We start from the raw sequence: 22,070 nt of genomic DNA on the forward strand, positions 1-22,070 counted from the left end.
TGTGCTCCCCTTCCTCTGCTCAGCGTGAGAATCTGGCTCAGTCTGTGCATCTGCCAAAAATAGATCTGCTTTCCTAGGGATGAAGCAAGAGGGTGGAAGTTCCAGAAAGGGGCATCTTCTTTAGAATCTGTCCAGGGAGCCCCGGCACCCGGGAACTTCTCCCGGACTCAGCCTCGGGCAGCATCCAGAGACAGGCCCCGGGAAGGACGGCTAAAAAGACAGCCCCGTGTCTGAGTTTTTCCCAGGAGGGATGCTCGAGATTCATGCTGGACTGTCATTGTCCAGCCCACAGGACGACTTCAGCAACCAATGTGTGACCCAGAAAAGGGTCCGTTCTTATTTTTAGCTTGAAAAAGAAAGAGGTGCTGTGACTGGTAGATTTGTCAGGGCTGGGAGGGCTCTGGGCCCGCCCATCAAGGGCAGCTTCTCTGGAAGAGGGGTGGGGCTGGGCAGGGAGGGAGAGGGGAGAGGCCGCTCAACCCTGGGGCAGCTGAGGAGGAAGGAAACGGGGGGGGGGGGTCCTCTGGGGTTCGGCTGAATCAAAATGGCACCTCAGAGAGCAGAGGGTTCAGCAGGTCCTAAGCAGAGCACATGTGATCAGCGTGCATGGATGTAGGGAATTTGCTTTCTGAAGCCTGGAGACACTCTGCAGACGGGCTTGTCTCCCCAGTCCTGGGCAGCTTTTGTTTGGTGCTGTGACTGTGCAGCGGAATTGTTTTTTGCATCTTCACCCGAGGGTCTGTTTTTTATTGACTTTAGAGAGAGGAAGGGAGAAAGAGAGAGAAAAAACATTGATGTGAGGAACATCAGTTGGTAGCCTCCTGTACAGGTCCCGAAGTGGGGGATGGAACCTGCGACCTAGGTGTGTGCCTTGACCGGGAATCAAACCTGCAACCTTTCGGTGTACAGGACAGTGCTGTAACCAACGGAGCCACCTGGCCAGGGCTGTGCAGCTTAATTTTTGACCCTGTGTAATTTTCATTCGATACCCGTGTCCCGTCTACAGTCACGGCATGGGTTTAAGATGGCAGGGACCACTCAGTCACTGTTCACTATTCGTTCATTCATGAAACACACCTGCGCTGGGAGTGTTCCGTGTGCCAGGACTGGGGTAGGCACTGGATTCACACCCGGTGAGACTGGCCCTGTTCTCCAGTAGCTTGCAGCCGAGTGCTTCATCGAAGCAGTCACACTTCTGGGAGGGACAGAGGGCCTGTCCGGGCATTTCTCTGCAGTCTGGTCAGCCTGTTTTCTGGAAGAATCTCAGTGACAAAATGGAAATGAAGCTTGAGATTCTGTGAACAAAATGGGCATCTGTCCAACTCTCCCTCCTCACCCCCCCCCCATTTAGTATATAGAATAAGAAAGATGTGTACCTGTGATGGTTAATTTTATGTGCATACTTGACTGAGCCAAGGGTTACCCAGATATTTGGTCAAACATCATTCTGAGTGTTGCTGTGACGATGTTTGGGGATGATATTAACATTTAAATCAATTGCCGGAATAAAGCAGATTGCCCTCCCCAAGGTGGGTGGGCCTCACCTAATCAGTTGAAGGCACGAGTAGCACCTCCCTAGAATAAGATGGAATTCCTCCGGCCTGCTGACCTTCAAACTGGGACATTCCTTTGGATTAAATGGAAACATCTGATCTTCCTGGGTCTTGAACCTGCCTGCGAGGGAACCGCACCTTATTGGCTCTCCTGGTCCTCCAGCTTGCTGACTGCAGGTCTCCAGACCTGTCAGTCTCCAAAACCACGTGAGCCAATGTCTTATCATAAATCTTTTTCTACACATACATACATCCTATTAGTTCAGTTTCTCTGGAGAACTCCCATAGAAAACCTGAGCAAAAAACAGTTCTTGGCCCAGCCAACTTCTGAGATCCAAGAGTGCCCACCAACCCTCTCACCAGGGTGCTACCCATCAGCCTGACTCCAAGTGGAAGAGCCAGGAGGCGGCGGGAGGGTGATCAGACCAGCTGGGACACTGTCGCATCCAACCTGCTTGCACGTGAGAACAGAGCCCCTCCTTCCAGGCCTGTCCAGGTTCCCGGAGCCCGAGTTCATGGCACAGTCCTTGGGGACCTGAGCTTCTCCCCGTCACCAGCCTGGTGGAGGATGAAGGGCCTGGCTGCAGAGCAGGAGCTGAGGCCCTGGGGAGCACCTCCAATGGGAGAAGCAGGCCTGGAGTGGACAGAGGTCGGATTCACTGCCGGTGGGCTCAGGGCAGGCTACAAATGCAGTTTCATCTGTGAAACACCAGGGTCTCCGCTAGTGTCAAGTGCCCGTTGAAAAAGCAGGTTAAATCTCTATCTTTTGTAATAGACAGCCTCAGGTCACCTATTGACCCTTGAAGAGCATTCAGTGAAAAGATGGTAGCAGACAGAATAGCTGATCTAAAAAAAAAAAAAAAACAAGGAGCAGAATAGCTGCCCTGGCCAGTTTGGCTCAGCGGTTAGAGCGTCGGCCTGCGGTCCGGAGAGACCCGGGTTCGGTTCCCGCTAAGGGCACGTACTTCGGTTGCAGTTTGTCCCGGGCCCTGGTTGGTCGTGCGGGTGGCAGCCACTCGATGTGTCCCTTCACATCGATGTTTCTCTCTCTCTCTCCCTCCCACTCTATCTGTACGAAAAATGGAAAAATATCCTCGGGTGAGGATAAAAAAAAACCAAAAAAAAACAAGGAGCAGAATAGCTGATCTGCCCTGGCCAGGAGGCTCAGTGGGTGGAGCATTCTCATACACCAAAACCTTGCAGGTTTGATTCCTGGTCAGGGCACGTACCCAGGTTGCAGGTTTGATGCTGGTCTGGGTCTGTATGGGAGGCAGCCGATCAATTTTTCTCTCTCACACTGATGTGTTTCTCTCCCTCTCTCCCTTTGTTTCTCTCTAAAAATCAATAAGAAACAAACAAGCAGCTGATCCCTCTTGTAGACCTAGAATGAGAGGTCGTTCCACTGAGTCTTGAGAGCTTCATGGATAAGAAACAGTCCCGTTTATTTCTAGAGGCATTTTGCCTAAAGTGTGTAACTCTAGTAGGTTTCAGAAACCTGTTAAGTAAATGTTTCCCTACATGTGATGATTTCATCTGACACGGAGTTGCAGCTTGCATTTGCCTTCATCTCTGAACAAATCGCAGTGACAAATAATCCTATCAGGAAAAAAGCAAAAACAACAGCCCCATGACACCCAGAACCGGGGCAGCTGGGGCCCTTGGCAGCTTGACGCCAGGCCAGCAGAACACTCGGTCGTCTGGTCGTTTGGTCGTTTTTCTCAGCTGTAAACACAGCCCCTGCTGGATCTCGCCAGCTGACTGCAGGGTGGAGAAGCAGTGTAGGCAGTGTGGACGCCCACACCCGTCTCCCTGGAGTCACCCACCTGCTGCTCGTGACCACGAAGCAGCACTCTGGAAAGCTGTTCCGATGGTGCTCCTGCTGCCCCAGGTCCCTGGGGGCGTCCCGTGGGGTTGCACGCTCTTGGTTCAGACACCTTCTGTTTGTAGAGACCGCAGGTCATGCCGGCAGAGTGCTTGCTGTCTTTCAGTTTTGCGGAGATGAGCACCAGGAATTGCAGAACATTGTTTGGCTGGAGGGATGTTCATTCATTCATTTAGCAGCTACCCTCCGCGCCCCTCCTGGGTGCTCTGGGGCAAGAAGACCTGCTTGCTGCCTGCAGTGAACATACCATCTTGCAGGGGAGGCCAGACGTGTCTGCCTGGCCCAGCGGAGGGAGAGCTCAAAGCGCAGCAGCCCCGAGGTCCCACCTTGAGGTGGAATTAGCAAGAGTGGAGAGCGTGCTCTGCTACAGTGACCCGGGCTTGGGCCCAGGCAGACGGCCGCCCAGGTCTCCTGCCGGCTGCCGCTGGAGGGTTTCTGCTGAGAAGACTGCAAGTGTTTACGCAGAAACAAGCTCACACTCCCGGGCACCCGGCCTCCTGCCCAGAGAGCATCTCGGCTGGGCTTTGAGTCTGGTGGATTCCCTTGTATTTCCTCCTTGTCCTGGAGTACACAGGCAGCCCTGCGACCCCCTCCCGGGACACGGAATCTGCCAGGGCCAGCCGCTGCCTCTTGCCTGTCCCTCAGCTCTTCACTGTGGCCACCATTAGGGTGGCGGGCGGGGCACAGCCCCTTATTGTCACCGGGGAGCACGACGGGCTCATTCCAACAAAGGGTGTGGTTACTCTTTCCTGGGTCTCCCAGGTACTTCCGGAGCCCTCTGACCTGGCCTTTTCCTCCCTCTGGTGTGGGGTCCTCTTCACCTCCATTCCCTGTCTGCACCCGTTCCTGGTGACCGCGGGGAACCGCGGGTGCAAACGGGTCAGTGACCAGCAGGGAGGGCCGGGGAAGGCGGCTCCTGAAGGGCACAGCCGGGCGGTGTTCGGTCCTCGGGCCCCGTGTTCAGGACGTGGGAGCAGCCTCGTGGGGGCCGTCACAGCAGGTGCACTGGGACATGTCGAGTTGTGTGATTTTGCTCCAGGCTCCTCATCCCTCTGGTCATCTTGATTCCATTGCTCCACGTAGACATTTCAGGCCCTGCTCGGAGTCTCAGGCAGGGTGTGGAGGGGAACTACGGTTCTTGCTTTTCTCGTTTCCCTCCTGTTCCCCACTGCCCGGCCCAGGCCCTGTGCTCTTCCTGGCCACCGGGGGCCACCTGGCGGGTGGACGTCCCTATGGGACATGACAGTGATGTCATCACGGGCCTTAACCTTTCCTCCTTCGCTCTGAGTCCCTGGGGCCTCTCCGGCTGTGTGCTGGCCCCCCTTCACCCCAGTTTTATTTTCCATTCTGAACCTGGGGGAGTCTGATGCCGTGTGGCCCTGCGGTTTCTCTGTAGCTGGTCTTTCCTTCCCCACCCCACATGGTGGATGCAAGCCTGGCAGCTTCCCTTAGGAGCTCCTGGACGAGACAAACCCAGGAGATGGGGCAGGGAACCCACGGGAGCCGTCCTTTTGCCGGGGCGCTTCTTGGTTTTATTTATTTTGGGTTTCTTCTTCAGGGATTCTGGGGATGAAGGTTCAGAGGTCTCATCTTTCCTGGTGTGTAACCCATGTCCTCTTCCATTGGGTACTATCACCTCACCTGACTGTTCCGAGGGTGTCTACTGTGACCCCGGGAGAAGTGAGGCTGGGGGAAGGGGACTTCTAATCCTTGGGCCGGGAGTAGTGGGCATCTCGTCACACGTCTGTGTCAGTGGCCTGTTGACCATGTCAGCTAAGAGCAGGTCCCGCCTCTTCAACCCAGGGACCCAGCTGGTGGACACAGGCACCGCCTACGTGGGTGGCCACTGCCGAGGGTGCAAGGCTGTAAGGAGACAGGTTTCCTGTGATGGGATGGACGTGTGTGTGGTTCTGTAAGGTCAGTCTTCCAGCAGGACTTTTACCACCTGCTGTGAAGCATTTGAGATTGGCTGAATGGAGATGTTCAGACACCTGTCCGCTGATGGTGTTGCGAGAAGACAGTTAATTGGTTCATTTGGGGTATGGTACAGGCAAGTGTGCTGTCGGGTGCTGTTCTTTAAGCCAGTCGAGGGGGGCATTTGAGGCACTGAGAAGTTTTGTTCAAGTTCTCCCGAAGGTCTGGGCCCCACCTCAGTACCTGGAGTCACTCAGCCCAGGGAGCTGAGGATCAGGCACAGAGCTGGTCGCAGGGCGCGAGATCTGGGCCCGGGCCCGCTCTGCCACTACGGGATGGATACCCTTGAGCCTAAGAGACTGGGAGGCCCACGTCCCAGGAAACCCAGGACAGTCGGTCGCCCTACCCCTCCGACCCTTGGTTTCTTTCTGCAAAAAGGGAGGGAGTTGGACGAAGGTCCTTTGCATTTCTTGCAGTATAACCTGGCCTCCCCCACCCCACCCAGTAGCTGCTCCCCCACACCCCTTCCGCCCGTGGCTGCAGGCCGGCCCCTCCTGGAGAGAGGTCACTCTGCATGTGTGACACTAGGCGCACCTTCACCCCTGGCCTGGGCTGAGGCCACTAACCTCGTGAGCTGGCGTAGGACCGGGCCTTCTATCCAGTGGGTGCGGCACCAGGACAGCATCCTGAGGTTCCCTAGGAAACAGGACAAAGACAACAAACACCGCAGTGGCAGGAATGAGGCATGTCTCTGTTACCGCCGGCAGCCAAGGAAACTCGGTGGGCTCAAGTTCAAGGCCACGAGAGGTGGGCGGCACCCGGTAGGGCCATACCAGGCTCGCTGCTCCGAGCACCCTCAGACGGGTGGGCCCAGAGCCTCCTGGGCTGGCCCTGGTAAGGCCTGGAGGAGTGTGACCGGAACAGTCAGATGTCACAGAGCAGAAGCCTTTCTGCTATTAAAGGGACAAAGGCTTTGACTAAGATAACTTCCAGCTGCCTTTCCACCCACGCTCCAGGAGGGGGCGCCGTGTGGGATTCCAGGAGCGGCTTTCTGGAGCCCTGGTCACACCCAGACAGCAAAATCAGACGCTTGTCCGGCTGAGGTCGCGTGATGGGCCATTTGTCTCCTAGGCCACCAATGAGGGGGGCTGGCCCCGACTCAGTCAGACTGGCCTGTTTTAACCAAAACAGACCATTCTGCCTTCCCCTCTGTGACAGTTTTCAAAATTTTGGGGCCCGTCCCCTCATGCTTCTCAGTTCTGGGCTGAGCAAGACCCAGATGCCAGAGGCCCCGCGGCCCAGAGGGTGGCATTTCCCGTCTGGTTTTCTTTGGCCACTCTGGTGTGTGGGTACCTGGAGAGGCCCAGCAGCCGATCACCCCCAACTGTAAGCTCTGCAGAGGCCCATGGAGGGACGTTCTCAAACCAGCAGCGTGTGAGTGCCCCTTCCTTGGGGATGTCAGCCCCAGGTGCGGGTCCTCAGCGCGGTCCCGCCCAGGGAACACGGGTCCCAGCTCTCCTTCTGTGTTGCAGGCAGGCCTGGCCTCCCCTGAGAACTCGGAGCAGCTGATCATTGCCCTGGAGCCCGAGGCGGCCTCCATCTACTGCCGGAAGCTGCGGCTGCCCCAGATGATCGAGCTGAGCAGCAGGGCCGCGGTCAATGGGTACAGCTCCAGAGACACAGTAGGAGCTGGGTTTGCACAGGGTACCTCTGCTCTCTCTCTCCCCTTCCCTGGCCTCTCCCGCCCACCCTTGCATGTCTCTGGGCCTCTGTTATGTAAATGCACTTAGTGCCCTTGTGCAGAATCAAGGTGCTCCCCAGAGGTTGGCTTTAAGCACCTCTGTGCTCTGCCCTCTGACCTGGCCCCTCCAGGGGGTAAACTTGGCAGGGAGCACCCCGTGCATCACCCACCCACGTGACTTAGAGGGGAGGGTACTTCTCCACAAACTGAGGGGGGCTGAGAGCAGTCCTTGGCCTTGCATTTTACTAAGCTCTTAATCTTTCTTGTCTGTTAACTGATTCTTAATCTAATCCATTTGCCTGTTATTAATTCCTTCATTAAGACTCGGTTGATTGCTGACTCGCTCATGGAGCCGCTGCGTGTGTGATGAGCTCACTGTGTGTCTTTGCCATAAATACGCTGCAAAGGGCTGACTTTTCCCAACCCGGCTGATGCTCATTCAGCTGTGGAGAAGGTCACCTGCCTAAGGAGACAGGAAGTTAAGGAGGGACCTCAAGAACGTTCTCTCCTTCCTATTTCCCTGCATGCAAGGTGGTCGCAGTCTTGTCCCTAGAGCTGTTTTCCTGGCATCCAGGGCTCTGCACGTCTGTTCAGGGCCACAGAGTTTGGAGACACCTAGCTCAGGGTCAAAGCCACCCCTGTGAGTTTGGAAGCTAAGGGTGCTGTGGGGGGCACGCAGCTCCGGGCCGTCTCCAGGCAGGGCCTCAAGGGCAGAATCCAGCCCCACCCCGGGAGGCCAAGCACCGAGGAGAGGGAGGGAGGGCGGCAGCCAGGACGGCCCCCGGCTCCCCCTCTATCCTTGTTCCCACGCCTGCCTTGCCCCCACACCGAGGCCCAGCCGAGGCTCTGGGACCAGGCTCACCCTTAGCAGGCCATCTCCTCCAGGCCTCTCCTGTTCCTCGTCACAGGGTGACTGGCCCAGAAGCCACCGACATGCATTGTCACCAAGACTGGGGAATCTGTGCACCTCAGCCACAAGACAGTGACACAGAGTTCACTTGTCACCAAGCCGCTGCCTCGGCCTGCCAGGGCCCTGCGCTGGCACCTCAGACCTGATTCACCAGCGTCTGTGGGAACAGGCTTCCCTTGGGAAATGAGGGCCCGACTTGCCTTTTCCGGCAGCGCTGGGCCTCAGCACACGCCGAGGTTGGCCGCGCCGCCGACCGAATCCACGGCACTGTTGGAAACACGCAGTGACGTTCATTTAGATTTCCACCGTCATTGTTTTAATTGGAAAAAAAAAAAAAAGAGGAAGGACTGGGCTTTTCCTCTTATTTGCTGGTTCTTGGTTGTTCATAAAAGCAGATGAATGAGAGCTAGCCCGTTCTGGTGCAGCTCCTTTGACCACCTGCTAATCAAAGCGCACGTTTGGGGGGAAGCGTTCGGATGCTCGCCTTCCCCAGAGCTCAGGAGGTTTCCCCTCCTGCCACACGACCTGTCCTCGCCCACTGCTCCGTGCCCGTGGCCTGTGCCTGGCGGACTTGCGTGTTGTCTCGTGTGCTCAGAGGGTCTTGGGGGTTTTTTCAGGTCCCACAATGTTGGCCAGCACCCCTCCGAGGGGCAGAGAGGCAGGGTTCTGTCTCAGCCTTGGGTTGCAGTTAGAAGCACAGGGCGCAGAGCACGTAATCAGGAGTACCCAGGATGGCGCTGACGCCTCCCCCAGGCTGTCCCCAGACTGGAGGCTCCTCCTGGTGGACACCTGTGGACACCGTGGAGGAGAACGAAGCCCGCACTCTGCCCCCAGTACCACAGGGTTTGCTATCGGTATTTTTTTTTTTTTTTTTTTTACTCCAAGAAGATTTAATGAGATCTATTAAGGATACATTTTTCACAAAATGGGTTTAATTTGCCTGAAAAATGGGATAATTTTTTGAGAGCCCAGAGCATGTCCTGTTAGCTCCGCTTGGCCGTTTTTATGAATGCCATTCTGTTAGTCATCCAGATTGTTTTAGGAAATCAGATGCTCACTACAAGATCTGCAGTAGAAATTCTTCCGGAGCTGGTGCCAGGAACAGCAGAGAAGCCCCGTATTTGGGGATCCCTCCCAGGCCGGCAAGAGCCCTTTAATCGGGGGATGGCCTCGCCACCATAAACCAGGGCCGAGGAACCTAGAGCTGACCCAGTGTTTGTCATGCCAATCCCCAGAGAAGATGTTTTGCAAACACAGTTCCTTGCTAGAGGGTCAAGGGTCCTTGGTGGGATTAACAGCCACAGACATGCAAAGTCCGCAGCACCCGCCCGGGAACTGCAGAAGTGGGTGCGGCAGCAGAGCTGTGGACAGAGCCTCACCTGTGAAGCAGGTGGCCGCCCTGGATCAGGCGTGGTAGGGATCCTTGCTGGGGACCAGGTCTCAGGCTTGGTGCTCCACCTCCGTTACCACCTGCTGTGAGCCAGGCGTCCCACGGGCTGCCTAGGACAAATCAGAGAGCCAGTCCCTGCTCTGCCTGTGAGCACCTTAGGCCAAGTGTTATTATCCCCCTTTTATGGATGAAGAAACTAAGGCCCAGGGGGGTTTGAGTTGCCCAAATTCCCACCTTGGCTGTGCCCTGCTACCTCCCAGGTGCCCTTTCACGGCACCTTCCCCGCGTCTTCTCATTTGTATTCTGCTTTTCCATACTTCACTTTAAATTGTGAAATCTCAGAGGCATGAGGGTCCCTGGATGGAGGGTTCATTTCAGGCTGCGAGACAGTGTGGGAACTGCACGTCCCTTAATCTCCCTGGCCGGGTTTCCTCATGTCAACATAGGACGGTGGTTTGTGCCCTGTGCACCGTCGGAGGCCAGGTGGAGATGAAATGCCCTGTGCAGGGTGTCACAGCCACTAAGTACCCCCAGCCACAGCCGGGCTGTCCCGCAGCGCTCAGGGAAAAGGTGGTGCTGGCTTTGCCAGTTTCACAGGTGCCACCTTTTGCCGGATGCGCCACCTTGTGGCCAAAAAGCATATTGGCTTCAACAAGGTCAGGAAGTGGTTCCTGTGCAATTTATCCAGGATCCAGATGAGCAAAACATGCCCCACTTTCCTAGAATCCGAGTCCCGATGTGAAATTATTAACCAAGTACACTGAAAGCTGCTTGGCAGAAAGCTTCCTCCCTGGGACAGCAACGCCAGGAATGTGCTCCATTTTATTAACCCATTCCCCCCAAATGTCCCTGGAGGATGGGGCTCCCATCCAGGTGAGCTTTTCAGCAGGGTCCACACTAAATCTGCCACGCAGACGAACAGTGAAGGCCGGTGGCGACAGCTACTTGTTCGGGAGGAACTAGATTAGATTCGTAGTCCCTGAGGTTACATTTGTGTAACGTTTCACTAAGGGTTCTGTCCCTACACCTCCTCGGGCTGTTGCCTCCACTGACTGCAGAGGACCGCCCGCGTTTTCACGCTTTCTTACACGTCATCGTTTTCTTTGTGTCGACCACTAGCTAAGGAGCACATACGGCGTAACCGGCAGAGCCGGACCTTTCTGGTGGAGAATGTCATAGGAGAGATCTGGTCCGAGCTGGAGGAAGGTAGCGTCCTTGAACGTCCTTTGCCCTTGCTGGATCTGTGTGTGTGTGCATGCGCACGTGTGTGCTGCTGGCAAAGCTGCATTCCTGTTCTATTCCTTTTGCACTTTTGGAAAATGTTCAAAATCAGTCCGTTTTAAAGACTCCTCACCCAGGGAGAGCTCTTGTTGGGAGCTGTAATTTTGCATGTTTTAAAACTGCCTAGACTCTTCAGAAGAAAGGTAGAGATTGGAACCCACCAGTTCCAGGGTAAGTCTTCTGTGAAACAGTGGGTCATTTCACGGTGCTGCTCACTTGGCAGGGGGTTGTCCGCTTGCACGCGCCCCGTGCGCGGCAGCGTGTGCATGTGTGCGTGCTTCACGCATCTGGGTTCCTGATCGTCCGTGCTGCCCGTGCCCCCCAGCAGACATTATCGCCTTCTCTGGTCACGAATAACTCGCTGTGCAGCTGATTAGCAAGCCCACACTGCTAATGAGAAGGGTCGGGTCTACCAAGTCCTCACCCACCAGCTTGTTTCAGGGGTGGTTGACAGGTGGTCTATGTAAAGGATGGCTGTTTTTTTGTTTTTTTTTAAACCAGGGGACAAGTATGTGGTCGTGGACAGTGGCGGTGGCACCGTAGACCTCACAGTCCATCAGATACGGTTACCAGAGGGACACCTTAAAGAACTGTATAAAGCGACGGGTGAGCCCCTGCATGGCTGATTTTCTCCTCCCTGAGTGTGCCACTCATTTCGGACTTCTCTCAGCATTGTCTTGGTGGCACCAGCATGGGGGGTAGTCGGCAGGAGAAGGTCCTGGGGCTTATTTAACACTGGACAGCAAAGTGCAGTTCAATGTCCTTTAAAACACAAACCACCATGGCTGGGGTTTTGTCATAAAGGGAGCCTGTTGCAGATCCTGGCCAAGGAAGTTTGCTGCTGAAGGCTGTGGGGGTGACTGCAGCCTCGTGGCAGGTGTGACTCAGTGCTGTGGCTAAGCTGTCAGGAAGGTCCCGGAGCCCCGGGCGTGGGTCAAGATCGCCAAGCCACGGAACAGGCTCTTTCCCTTGGTCGGGGTGGGGCTGATGAGTGTTTAGTCCACGGGGCCTGAGGGAGGCCTGCCCGTGTTCCCGATCCTGTTCTTGGCTCTCTGCCATGGGAAAACCATGATACCCCAGTACCTTAAATGTATGGATCTTATTTAAAACATAGTTGATTTTAAACAGGTTGCTGACCAGGGATTTCTATAGGCACGCTCCATGAGTGATGGAAAGAACCTGAGTAGAAACCGGGCTGCGGCCCAGTGCTCGGGGGCCGGAGTCTGTGCTGCTCTGTGCCGGAGAAGAGCAGGAGCTGTCTCGGGGTCTGGGTTCAAGTCCTCACCATTCTCATCATTCTGTTCTTGATTCAGGCGGACCCTATGGATCCTTAGGAGTAGATTACGAATTTGAAAAACTTCTGTGTAAAATATTTGGAGAGGATTTCATCGAGCAATTCAAAATCAAGCGTCCCGCGGCCTGGGTTGACTTAATGATCGCATTCGAGTCTCGCAAAAGGGCGGCCGCCCCGGACCGAACCAACCCACTGAACATCACCTTGCCCTTCTCCTTCATCGATTACTACAAGAAGTTCCGTGGGCACAGCGTGGAGCACGCCTTGAGGAAGAGCAAGTGAGTGGGCCCAGGACCCTCCGGGGAGCGGAGTGGAGGGAAACTTCTCCTCTGTGGTTTGGTTACCCCGAAGTGTAGTTCAGTCAGAGAGACGAGACAAACGCTAGGTTCTTGCTTTCCGTTCATGAGATTTCTGTTTAAAAAAGTATTGATTTCATAGCATCCTACAAAGTGGCAAATGAACGTTGTTCTTTTGCTGGGGCACATGGGGAATAGCATTAAGAATTCGTGGGCTTAAGCATATTTGATGTATTTTAAACCAAGGCAGTTACATCCTTGGTGATGCGCATATTGGCCCGTCTTGGCCAGGGGGACCCCTTCAGGTTGGCTCCTGCGTCCCATTGGCGTGACCTGGTGGTCTGCACCGGGGCCCGCTGAGGGTGCTCCGGGCTCGTCTCGTGTGTCCCCCACTGCACCTGCAGTTGACTCCAGGTCTTCGCCCCTTGGAGCAGGGTCCTCGCCAGACTTAGGGGCTGATGTGCTCCCTGCACACGTCTCCTGCAGGAGGGCACCTGCTTCTAGTTGACTCCCACGTCCTGCCTGCGTGGGTCTGGGAAGACTGGCGCAGCCAGCCACTGGGCCACGCCACGCCACGCCACGCCGCCCTTTGGCCTAGGCCATGGAAAGAATTCCTGGTCGGAGACACGGCAGCATCCGCGATGTGGTGCTGGGGGGCAGCTGGCGTGTGCTTTGCTGCAGAGACAGACACCGTCTGTATGGCCCCTTGGAATGCTAGACTTGGGGGGCACAGACTGCACTCACCGCCCCTGGCTTTCCTTCAGCACTGGAAGTGGCCACAGTGTTTTCACAGACATGGCGTTTAACTTGATCTTCACAGCGCCCTCTGGGAGGGAGGTGCGGCTACCGGTGTTATCCTTGTCTGCAGACGCAAAGCCGGGGCTCAGAGGGAAGGCTCTCCCGGCCCCGTCGCTCCTGAGTGCCGGGGGCCGGCCCAGCCCAGCAGCCTCTGCTCCTCTGACGGAGACGGTGAGGGGCACGCAGGACTAGCTTGTCACCGTCCTGGGACAGGTGCTCCAGGCCTACACCCGAGCACACAGCTCGCCTTACGCAGCAGCACAGTGGACAGGGCGTGTGAGCCGTTAATGACTCACATCCAACTGTCGCTGAATCAAAACGTGGTCGCCCAGAAGAGTGTCCTTGGTGTCCTTGTCCTCTGCACTGGGTGTCAGCTTCCACTTCCAGGGCAGGTTGGCCGCAGTGAAGGCAAAGAGAAGCAGAGGCGGCGGCATCTTAGCTTTGAGTCCCAAGGGTCCAGGTCCTGGCAGATGAGGGTATTCTAGGGACTTTATTATTATTGTTTTATTGATTTTTTTTTTTTTTTTAGAGAGAGAGAGAAACATTGATGTGAGAGAGAAACATCAATCAGCTGCCTCCTGCACGCCCCCTACTGGGGATCGAGCCCACAAGCGGGGCATGTGCCCCGACAGGGAATCGAACCGGGACCTCCCTGTCCACGGGATGACGCGCAGTCCACTGAGCCACACCAGCTGGGCTACTTCCAGGGACTTTAAAACCCCTTTTTGCCCCTTGGACATGACAGCTGTTCTGCCAGGGCCCATGTCTGTGCCTGTCTGTGGGTGTAGTCCATACACTCACCACGTGTTCTCTGTGCTGTGCCCACAGTGTGGATTTTGTGAAGTGGTCCTCACAGGGGATGCTGAGGATGAGCCCAGATGCCATGAATGCCCTCTTCAAGCCAACCATCGACAGCATCATTGAGCATCTCCGTAAGTATTCGTCAGGCCTTGGCTGCTCCGGGCAGAGCCAGGAACGGGACTGACTTTTCCAGCCCCACGGACCACGCACGTGAAGTCGGGGGGCAGGGGGCCGGGGCCCTGGTGGAGTACACGAGCCCTGGCGTGTGCATGGGCAGTTGCTGGGCACAGGCTCCGGAGGCCGCCCCCCAGGAACTGCAAGCCGATGAGCGCCTGTCCCCACCCAGGCCTTCCCTCTGGCTTCACCGCAGGGCTGGGAGCTCTGTCACAGTTCTAGCCTCCAGCTATGGCCCGAGGAATGTAGTCTTGCGTCACGTGGGAAGGTTGGGAACCACACCCCTGGCAGGGGAGAAGGAACAGTTGTGTGAACCAAAGAAAGATCCCGTAGGAGGGGCGACGGCCTGGCCGAGCTGCCGTCTGCTGCCTCAGGGGCCTCGCCCAGGGGTACCCAGGAGCCTCCCTGGGACCCTTGCAGTATCCAGGCCGCCCACCCACTTCCTGCCCCTCACCTGCCAGGTCACAGCCCCTAGGGGTGGGATGGGATCTTTACGAAAACCAAAGAATAGTATTTATAACAGCCGGCCTGACTTCCTTAACAGAACCACTGCCCTGTTCGGGGTATTCCTTTATGCATCGCAAACGCCTGCTGGACATGGTCCCCGGCTCTGCGGAAGCGGGAGTCTGCTAGGCAGTAGTGTTCCTGAGCACACTGATGCGCAAGCCCCGCTCTGTGAGGCACCAGCCTCACAAATCCTGCTCAGACTAAGCCCGTCCTCCTGGGGCCCACGAGGCTGTGTCCTTCCCCAACCCTCAGGCCACCCAGTCCCCGGCTGCTGGTTTGGTGACAGGCCGTTGTCCCTCCCTTTTGCCTTCCAGGGGACCTGTTTCAGAAGCCCGAGGTGTCCACTGTCAAGTTCCTGTTCCTGGTGGGCGGCTTTGCGGAGGCCCCGCTCCTGCAGCAGGCCATCCAGGCTGCCTTTGGGGACAAGTGCCGCATCATCATCCCCCAGGACGTGGGCCTCACCATCCTCAAGGGCGCCGTCCTCTTCGGCCTGGACCCCGCCGTCATCAAGGTGCGCCGGTCCCCGCTGACCTACGGGGTGGGCGTGCTGAACCGCTACGTGGAGGGCAAGCACCCGCCCGAGAAGCTGCTGGTGAAAGATGGCACCCGCTGGTGCACCGACGTCTTCGACAAGTTCATCTCTGCCGACCAGTCCGTGGCCCTGGGCGAGCTGGTCAAGCGCAGCTACACCCCCGCCAAGCCCTCCCAGCTCGTCATCGTCATCAACGTCTACAGCTCCGAGCATGACAGCGTGAGCTTCATCACCGACCCCGGGGTGAAGAAGTGTGGCACCCTCCGCCTGGATCTCACGGGGACCAGCGGCACCGCGGTGCCCGCCCGGAGGGAGATCCAGACCCTCATGCAGTTCGGGGACACCGAGATCAAGGCTACGGCCATCGACGTAGCCACCTCCAAGAGCGTCAAGGTTGGGATCGACTTCTTAAATTACTAACCGGCCCTCCCTGTCACCGGTCCCCCTGGACTCCGCTCACCTGCATCTGCTGACCTCAACCCTGACTGTTCTTTCCCTGCCCTTGACCTTGACGACGCCCGCCTGGATTTCAGCAGGGACGATGAGACCAGGGCTAGAAATAATGAGGGATTTTGGAGGGCACACTGGAGTCAGAACAACCGCCGGGAAATTAGCATTGAGGTTTGGGAATAAGAAATCCAGGGATCCTGGAAGAGCAGCTGGTTTCGAGGGTCCCAGGGGTGAAAGCCCCCCGCAGGGGGTCCGTGCGCTTCTGCAGGGGGGAGCCCACGCCGCACACCTCGCTGTCCTTCTGGATTCCACAGGAGCGCTTTGCGCCGGGAGGAGAGTCTTCGTCCCTCTGAGGCTTTTCTTCCCACGTTGTCCTGGGTGGCAGGCAGGCAGCATAGAATGCCAGCCATCTGCAGTTCGTTGCTTTTCCTCGACACGCGATAGAGAGTGGAGTCGGTGGGAGGCTGGAGCTGTGTAGCGGTGGGAGAAGGCTGCCGACGCTGGGCGCTATTTTAGGTTCTCACAGTTTCGATTCCAAATCGGTCCCTGAAGAACAGTAGCCGGGCAAGTCTGCGGGGACGTGTGAGTGGGAGGGGACGGTGTGAGTGGGAGGGGAGGTGTGAGTGGGAGGGGACGGTGTGAGTGGGCGATGCCTCGACTCCTCAGCGGGTGAAACCTGCTTCGACGGAAGTGGACATGGAAGGTCACATGCCGTGTCATTTTCGGCCAAGTCCTGATTTCTGAATTCATAAGTCATTCGGGTTAACCTGAGGAGGACTTTTGGGGAAGAAAATGAAGTTGCCATTTGCCCTGTTCACATCACCAGGCCCAGGGTCCGGAACAACTCCTCACTTTGACAAACATGCATATTTTAAATTAACTCCCCCGCCCAGCTCACCCTTATCCCCCAAAGGGGTTGGCCAAGTATCCCTCCATTTTCAAAGGAATAGGTCGTTGGTTCGCGGCCAGTGAATCTGTTCTACGAAATGTTTTATTAAAGTCATCAGTTTTTAAAGTCTGTCCAAAAGGAATCCGTAGATCTATACTTGATGGATTAAGCCAGGTGTTTTTCTTTCTTTCTTTTTTAATCCTCATCCAAGAATAATTTGTCCATTTCTCTTTAGATAGAGTGAAAGGGAAGGAGAGGTGGGGCGGGGGAGAGAGAGAGAAACACTGATGTGAGAGAGACACACTGATTGGCTGCCTCCCGCACAACCCTAGCCAGGGACCGGGAAGAACCGCAACCGAGGTACGTGCCCTTGGCCGGAATCAAACCCGCGACTCTTTGGTCCATGGGCTGACGCTCTAACCGCTGAGCCAAACCAGCCAGGGCAAGCCAGGTGTTTTCAAAGTAGATCTGTGAGTTACCTGCATGAGGATGCTGGTTCAAAACGGGTTCCTGGAAATGCAAGTTACTATATTGTCCCCTGGGAACTGTTACAACTAGGAAAGTACGGTGTACCAACTATACGTAAATAAAAAACAAAACAGTTTCCTGCACCCCGTCCCTTTTACGAACTGAAGTCAAGTGTTGGAGCGGGGACGGGAATCTGCGATCTTCAGGAGACGCCAGTGAAATCCGAGAACTCCGCGCTTTCGGATTTTGTCGCAGACCAGAGCCTGCAGCCTCCCGTCTTCCCGTTCGGGCTCCCTTGGGGAGAGGGTTTGCAAGAGCAGTGATCCCACACCTGCCCTCTTGTGAGTGGGGCTGAGGTCCCACCTGGCTTCAGGATGGTGCTTTGAACCCTCCCAGGAAGGGCCAGGGGAGAGGTCGAAAGGAAGGCGCCGTAAAAAGGGCTGACAGTAACCAGCTGGTGGGGTCTGCGTTCCCTCCTTCCTTCCGCACTTGCAAAGACAGCCTTCTCCAACGTTCAGGGACCAACTGAGGGAGAAGAACCCAGGATCTGACTCACCGCCCATCTGATCTGCTCAAAGCTGTCTCTTCCGCCTGCTAGAGTTCACTGGAGTTTCATCGCTGGGGCGTGCATGCCGCACCAGGGGGAGCGAACTAACTGAGCGCGCACCGGATTCAGGAACCCCTCATCGCAGCCCATAGCCGATCTGAAATAGCATTTTTAATGCCATTTTTACATGTCTCTGTCACCTTGCCTGCTGCAGAATTCCCTCGTAGAATGTGAACCCCAGCAAACCAAGGAACTGGGGAATGCTGGTCACACAACAGCCACAGGCTCACTCGTCCGGGCACGAAGGCGTGTTGGCCAGGGTCTTCTTGCTGCCTGCTCTGCTTCAAATGCTGTGTGTCCTGGGTCCCTGGTGTTGCCAGCCATACTCTACAAATAAGACCTTTCAATTTAGTTACAAGTATAATTTTATGTATATACAGTATTAGAATATGATACAGATTCTTTATTTCTACAATGTACTTTTCTTGTTTAAAAAAAAAAAGGAAAATGCTCTCTGAATTTTGTTGGTGATATTGCTGCCTTTCATTTTCCATGGTTTCATTTCTTAATTGTTCTTTACTGCTCATCGGTGTGTACCACTATCAAGCTATGGACTGTGTACGCAAGACTGAGCAATAGACAGAGGTGCCTGGGGTCAGAGTATTCAGAACAAATGAACCACCTGGTCAACAGCTTCATCAGACCTTTCCACACACACATATTCTTCCCAAAGGGTCTCCATTTATTTTTAAAAAGCATAATAATGTATCGATCCTCCTGTCCAGTCTTTGAGAGCTGAACTTTTGGATTCTGTAAGCAAAGTGACCATGCAGAAAAAGCTACGGAAACTCTTTGCGTCCCAGTAGGCTGCCCCCCTCTCCTTGTGGGGCAAAGTGATCACTCTGAGGGCAACGTGTAGTCCACTGTGTCCGACGTCTTCGGGACACCCACAGATCCAGCTTTTCCCCTGGGTTCAGTGTAAGTGTGGGTCATAGAGTCAAGTCCCTCTTTCTTTGGCTGACGGAAGGCCTTTCCCGCCTTGTACTAAGGCTGTCTCCTATTTCTCTTAAAGTGAGCTGGTTGAAATCTGTAGTGTTGGCAAATGGAGGATAGAGAGGGAGAGATCATATTATTGGACTTTCTTCTGGCCCTAGAGATGCAGCCCCAATAATGGACCTCCGACGAAGGAATCCCCAAATCCACCCCTCCCCTCTCTCCCCCCACAGAAATATTCTAGAGGGAGAGCTCTGGGTATGTACACCTGGACACATTCCCTAATCTTAGAAAATTTCCGAAGGGCCTGGTGTCTTGCCACACGCCTCGATTGTCCCTGGCTTATTATCTGATGTTCACCTTGCCCGGAAGCAGAGCTGTCAAAGGATTTCCTTTGTAACCGCCCTTCCTGGGCACAGCAGGCATTAATAAATGCTGAATGACAGACACGTTACAGACAGATGAGATAGGAAAGAGGAGGAGACATAGGAGTGTTTTTGCTTGGTGGCTGAGACGCGTCCAGATTCCAGAGCCTGCCCTACCCCTAGATGATATTTAGATCAAGTTTAGCTTTAGAGTGCAGGTCTGGTTAACTGCCCGGGGGCAAAGAATAGCATGCACCAATATAAACAGGAGCCAAAACGCATTGTTAGTCGATGATCGAACTGCACATTGTAGAGACGAAATCGCTGTGATAAAGCTGCATATTTATGCTGGGAAATGGCTTAACTGGATGACTAATATAAAAGTTGTTGGCCGTAATGTTACACCTCTCGTCCGCTTGGAATAGGAACTATATTCTAAAATGGGTCTTGTTCAAACTTCACAGAACTTCGCAGCAATTCACGACCCGACAAGGTTGTATCTGCAAACTCTTGTCTTCACAGATGTCTAATAAAACAAAACTCTGGATCTCATGTGGCCCAGACTTTTTTTTGGGAGGGGGCACTCTGAATGTGTAAATGGAATTTTAGATACATCATCCCCCCCCCGCCCCCTTGCCCCATCTCAGGTGGAGGTAGATTTTTCAGGTCCTTTCTAGGGGTTGTAAGCTTCATTAGCTTTCATTCCAACAAGACTGGCCCCTTTGTTCGCTGGGTAGGAAGGCCGGTCAATGTCCACAGGCCCCTTTCCCTCCCAGCCGATGGAAGTGGTCTAGCCAGAGAGAAGGCGGGTAAGCCAGCGGCCCCTGGCAACTCCACGGCACCCAGACCAAGGTCAGGGACGGTGCCTGGCACTCTGGCGTCCTAGCAGGCACACCAGACTGGCTTCTGCATCCAGGGCCTTGGGTTTATTCCAGGCTCCATGTCTGGGGCACCCTCCAGAGTTGGCTCTAGAAGCTTCTGGAGGGTGAGGTGGGGAAGGCTGAGGGCAGTAAACAAACCTGTGTCACCAGACAGGCCTCCACTTCCTTCTGTGCAGGGAGCATTGGGGACCAGCAGTCTGGCAAGGCCACGAATCCCCTCTGAGTCACCAGGGGCACCTGGGGATCAATCCAAGGAGGTGAAGGCTCAGCCCCTCCCCCATCCCTTCATTTGGGTCATTACCCCCTACGGCCCTGGTCCTGTCCCGCCCTCCGGAAATCCATCTTTCCCAGTAGACAGGTGGCCGGGCCGGCGGGAGAGCCCAAGGTGCGCCCTGTAGTTGCAAGGCCCAGGCTGCTTCGTGCACCGGCCAGTCCCTCACGGCACCGACTCTTGGACCCCACTGGGAATGAGGGTGGGGGCGTGTTCCGGGCCCCCCTCTTCCTCCCACCAGGACCCTGGGGCTCCAACCCAGGCCACCACATCACTAACAGTTCGACCTGGATCCCTTCGCGTGCCCCCCACCCCGCCCCGGTTCCAAAACCCAGAGGGCCTGGCTGGGAGGACCGAGAACGGAGATCAGCTCAGAAGACCAGGTATTTGCGGGGCCGAGGGGGAAGCGCCCCCACGTTCACTCGGGTTCACTGGGCTCCCTGGCCCCCGGGTGGGGTTGCTGGAGGGTGGGGATGGGTGAAGGAGCCGGCTGGGAAGCCCACCCCGCCCCTCTCCCTCCCCCGCCCCGCCCCGCCCCGCCCCTCTCCCTCCCCGCCCCGCCCCTCTCCCTTTCCCCCGCCCCCCCGCCCCTCTCCCTTCCCCCGCCCCGCCCCTCTCCCTCCCCGCCCCGCCCCTCTCCCTTCCCCCGCCCCGCCCCTCTCCCTCCCCCGCCCCGCCCCTCTCCCTCCCCCGCCCCGCCCCTCTCCCTCCCCCGCCCCGCCCCCCCCCGGGGGGGGGGGGGAGGTGAGCGCACAAAGAACCCACCGGGCGGGCGGAGGCCAGAGGCCGGGCGTAGGCAGGTGGCTCGGTGGGGCCGGGATCCAGGACCACCCAGGTGAGCGGCTCGGGAAGGGCTCAGGAGGAGCAGGTGGGTGTCGGTATCCGCACCTTCTGACCCCATTGCCTGGCCCCCAATCCCCTGCACACGTCCTCTCCAAGCTCCTGGGGTCCACCCCCTCCAGGCAGGCCTGGGGCGGAGACCGCAGATGCCCAGCCGCCACCATCGGTGCTGGGCACGCCCCCCCCCCCCCCCCCAGCAGCTCACTTTTGAATAACAAAATCCTGCTCCTCGAAGTTTAGAGGCGGTCCCTTCATCCTCCCTAGACGCGACACCCCTCAAGTCACTTAACCTCTCTGTGCCCCCCCTCCCTCCCCCCCCCCCGTTGGGATCCCAGTAGGGACTAAACTAAACCTTAGGGAGGCTGTGAGGACTTGACAGGCATTCAGCCATGGCCCCTAGCAAGGGGTTTATAAATGTCTGAACTGTTTCAAAAATTCCCATCACCGCCTACCAAACCCGAGGGGCCCTCCGCTCACCCCTGAGGCGGTTTGTCGGATGGGGCATCACTTTTAAGCTGGCCTGGCTGGTAGGACCTGGCAGCATCCAGGCATGTGAGATGCTGGTCCTGGCCACGGTGGGGTGGGGACCACAGGTCATCCCTGAGGAGGGCAGGGGTCTGGCTGTGCCGACAGCATCCACACACACTGATACTAGAGCGCCCCCTCCCCAACCCTCTGCCACCCACCTTGGACTCCATGCCAGCCTTCTGGGATTTCTGATCCCTCCAGCCAGAACTTCCGCTGATTCTTTCTTGTGGGGACTCCTGTGCCTTGCAGGGTGCTGAGCTGCATCCTCGGCCTCTTCTCACTAGATACCAGTAGCACCCCACCCCCAATCTGACCTGCCAGACGCCCTGAGGTGGGGGGCCATGGGCAGCAAAGATCACCACTGAGACCTGATTTCCCTGATGAAGAAAGGCTCTGGGGTGAGGGTGCCTCACTTCCCCTCCCCCAAGGTTCCTGAGTCTTACATGGGGGCTCCTGGGGCTTGTGATTTCAATTCCTAACTCTCACCATTGGTGGGCATGGTGTGTGCAGTTCATGATGGTCAGATGGGAGGTTGTTGGTGAGGGTGGGGCGAGGCCCCAGGGCAGGGAGACACTGGTGGGTGGTGACCTGCACACCTGTTATCTAAGTCCATGTAAGAGGTGCAGGCCCCTTGCTTTTATCACAACCCCCTGACCAGCTCACTGCACGCCCAGAGGCTCCAGCTCACTTGCAGTGAGTTCTTAAAGCAGGGACATCGGGTGAGAAGTTCATTCCCTCTTCCTTTTATTAGCAGAAAGCAAAATC

At 56.2% G+C, this 22,070-nt stretch overlaps 1 protein-coding gene across 3 annotated transcripts in view; it reads left to right on the forward strand.

The window, feature by feature from the left end:
- The window catches only part of HSPA12A (heat shock protein family A (Hsp70) member 12A), a 129,925-nt gene extending 113,833 nt beyond the window's left edge, over positions 1–16,092 (forward strand). For 2 of the 3 annotated variants that reach the window (XM_036265078.1, XM_036265081.1), the window contains 6 exons: positions 6,882–7,053; positions 10,510–10,596; positions 11,173–11,277; positions 11,985–12,243; positions 13,888–13,991; positions 14,856–16,092. In XM_036265078.1, coding sequence (XP_036120971.1) covers positions 6,882–7,053; positions 10,510–10,596; positions 11,173–11,277; positions 11,985–12,243; positions 13,888–13,991; positions 14,856–15,493 — 1,365 coding nt within the window. In that variant the 3' untranslated portion in view covers positions 15,494–16,092. The remainder of the gene's footprint in view (positions 1–6,881; positions 7,054–10,509; positions 10,597–11,172; positions 11,278–11,984; positions 12,244–13,887; positions 13,992–14,855) is intronic. The other variant, XM_036265082.1, reaches the window with a different exon arrangement.
- The last annotated feature ends 5,978 nt before the right edge of the window (positions 16,093–22,070 follow it).

This window comes from Molossus molossus, unplaced genomic scaffold (assembly GCF_014108415.1).
Source record: "Molossus molossus isolate mMolMol1 unplaced genomic scaffold, mMolMol1.p scaffold_m16_p_17, whole genome shotgun sequence".
Taxonomy (NCBI): Eukaryota; Metazoa; Chordata; class Mammalia; order Chiroptera; family Molossidae; genus Molossus; species Molossus molossus.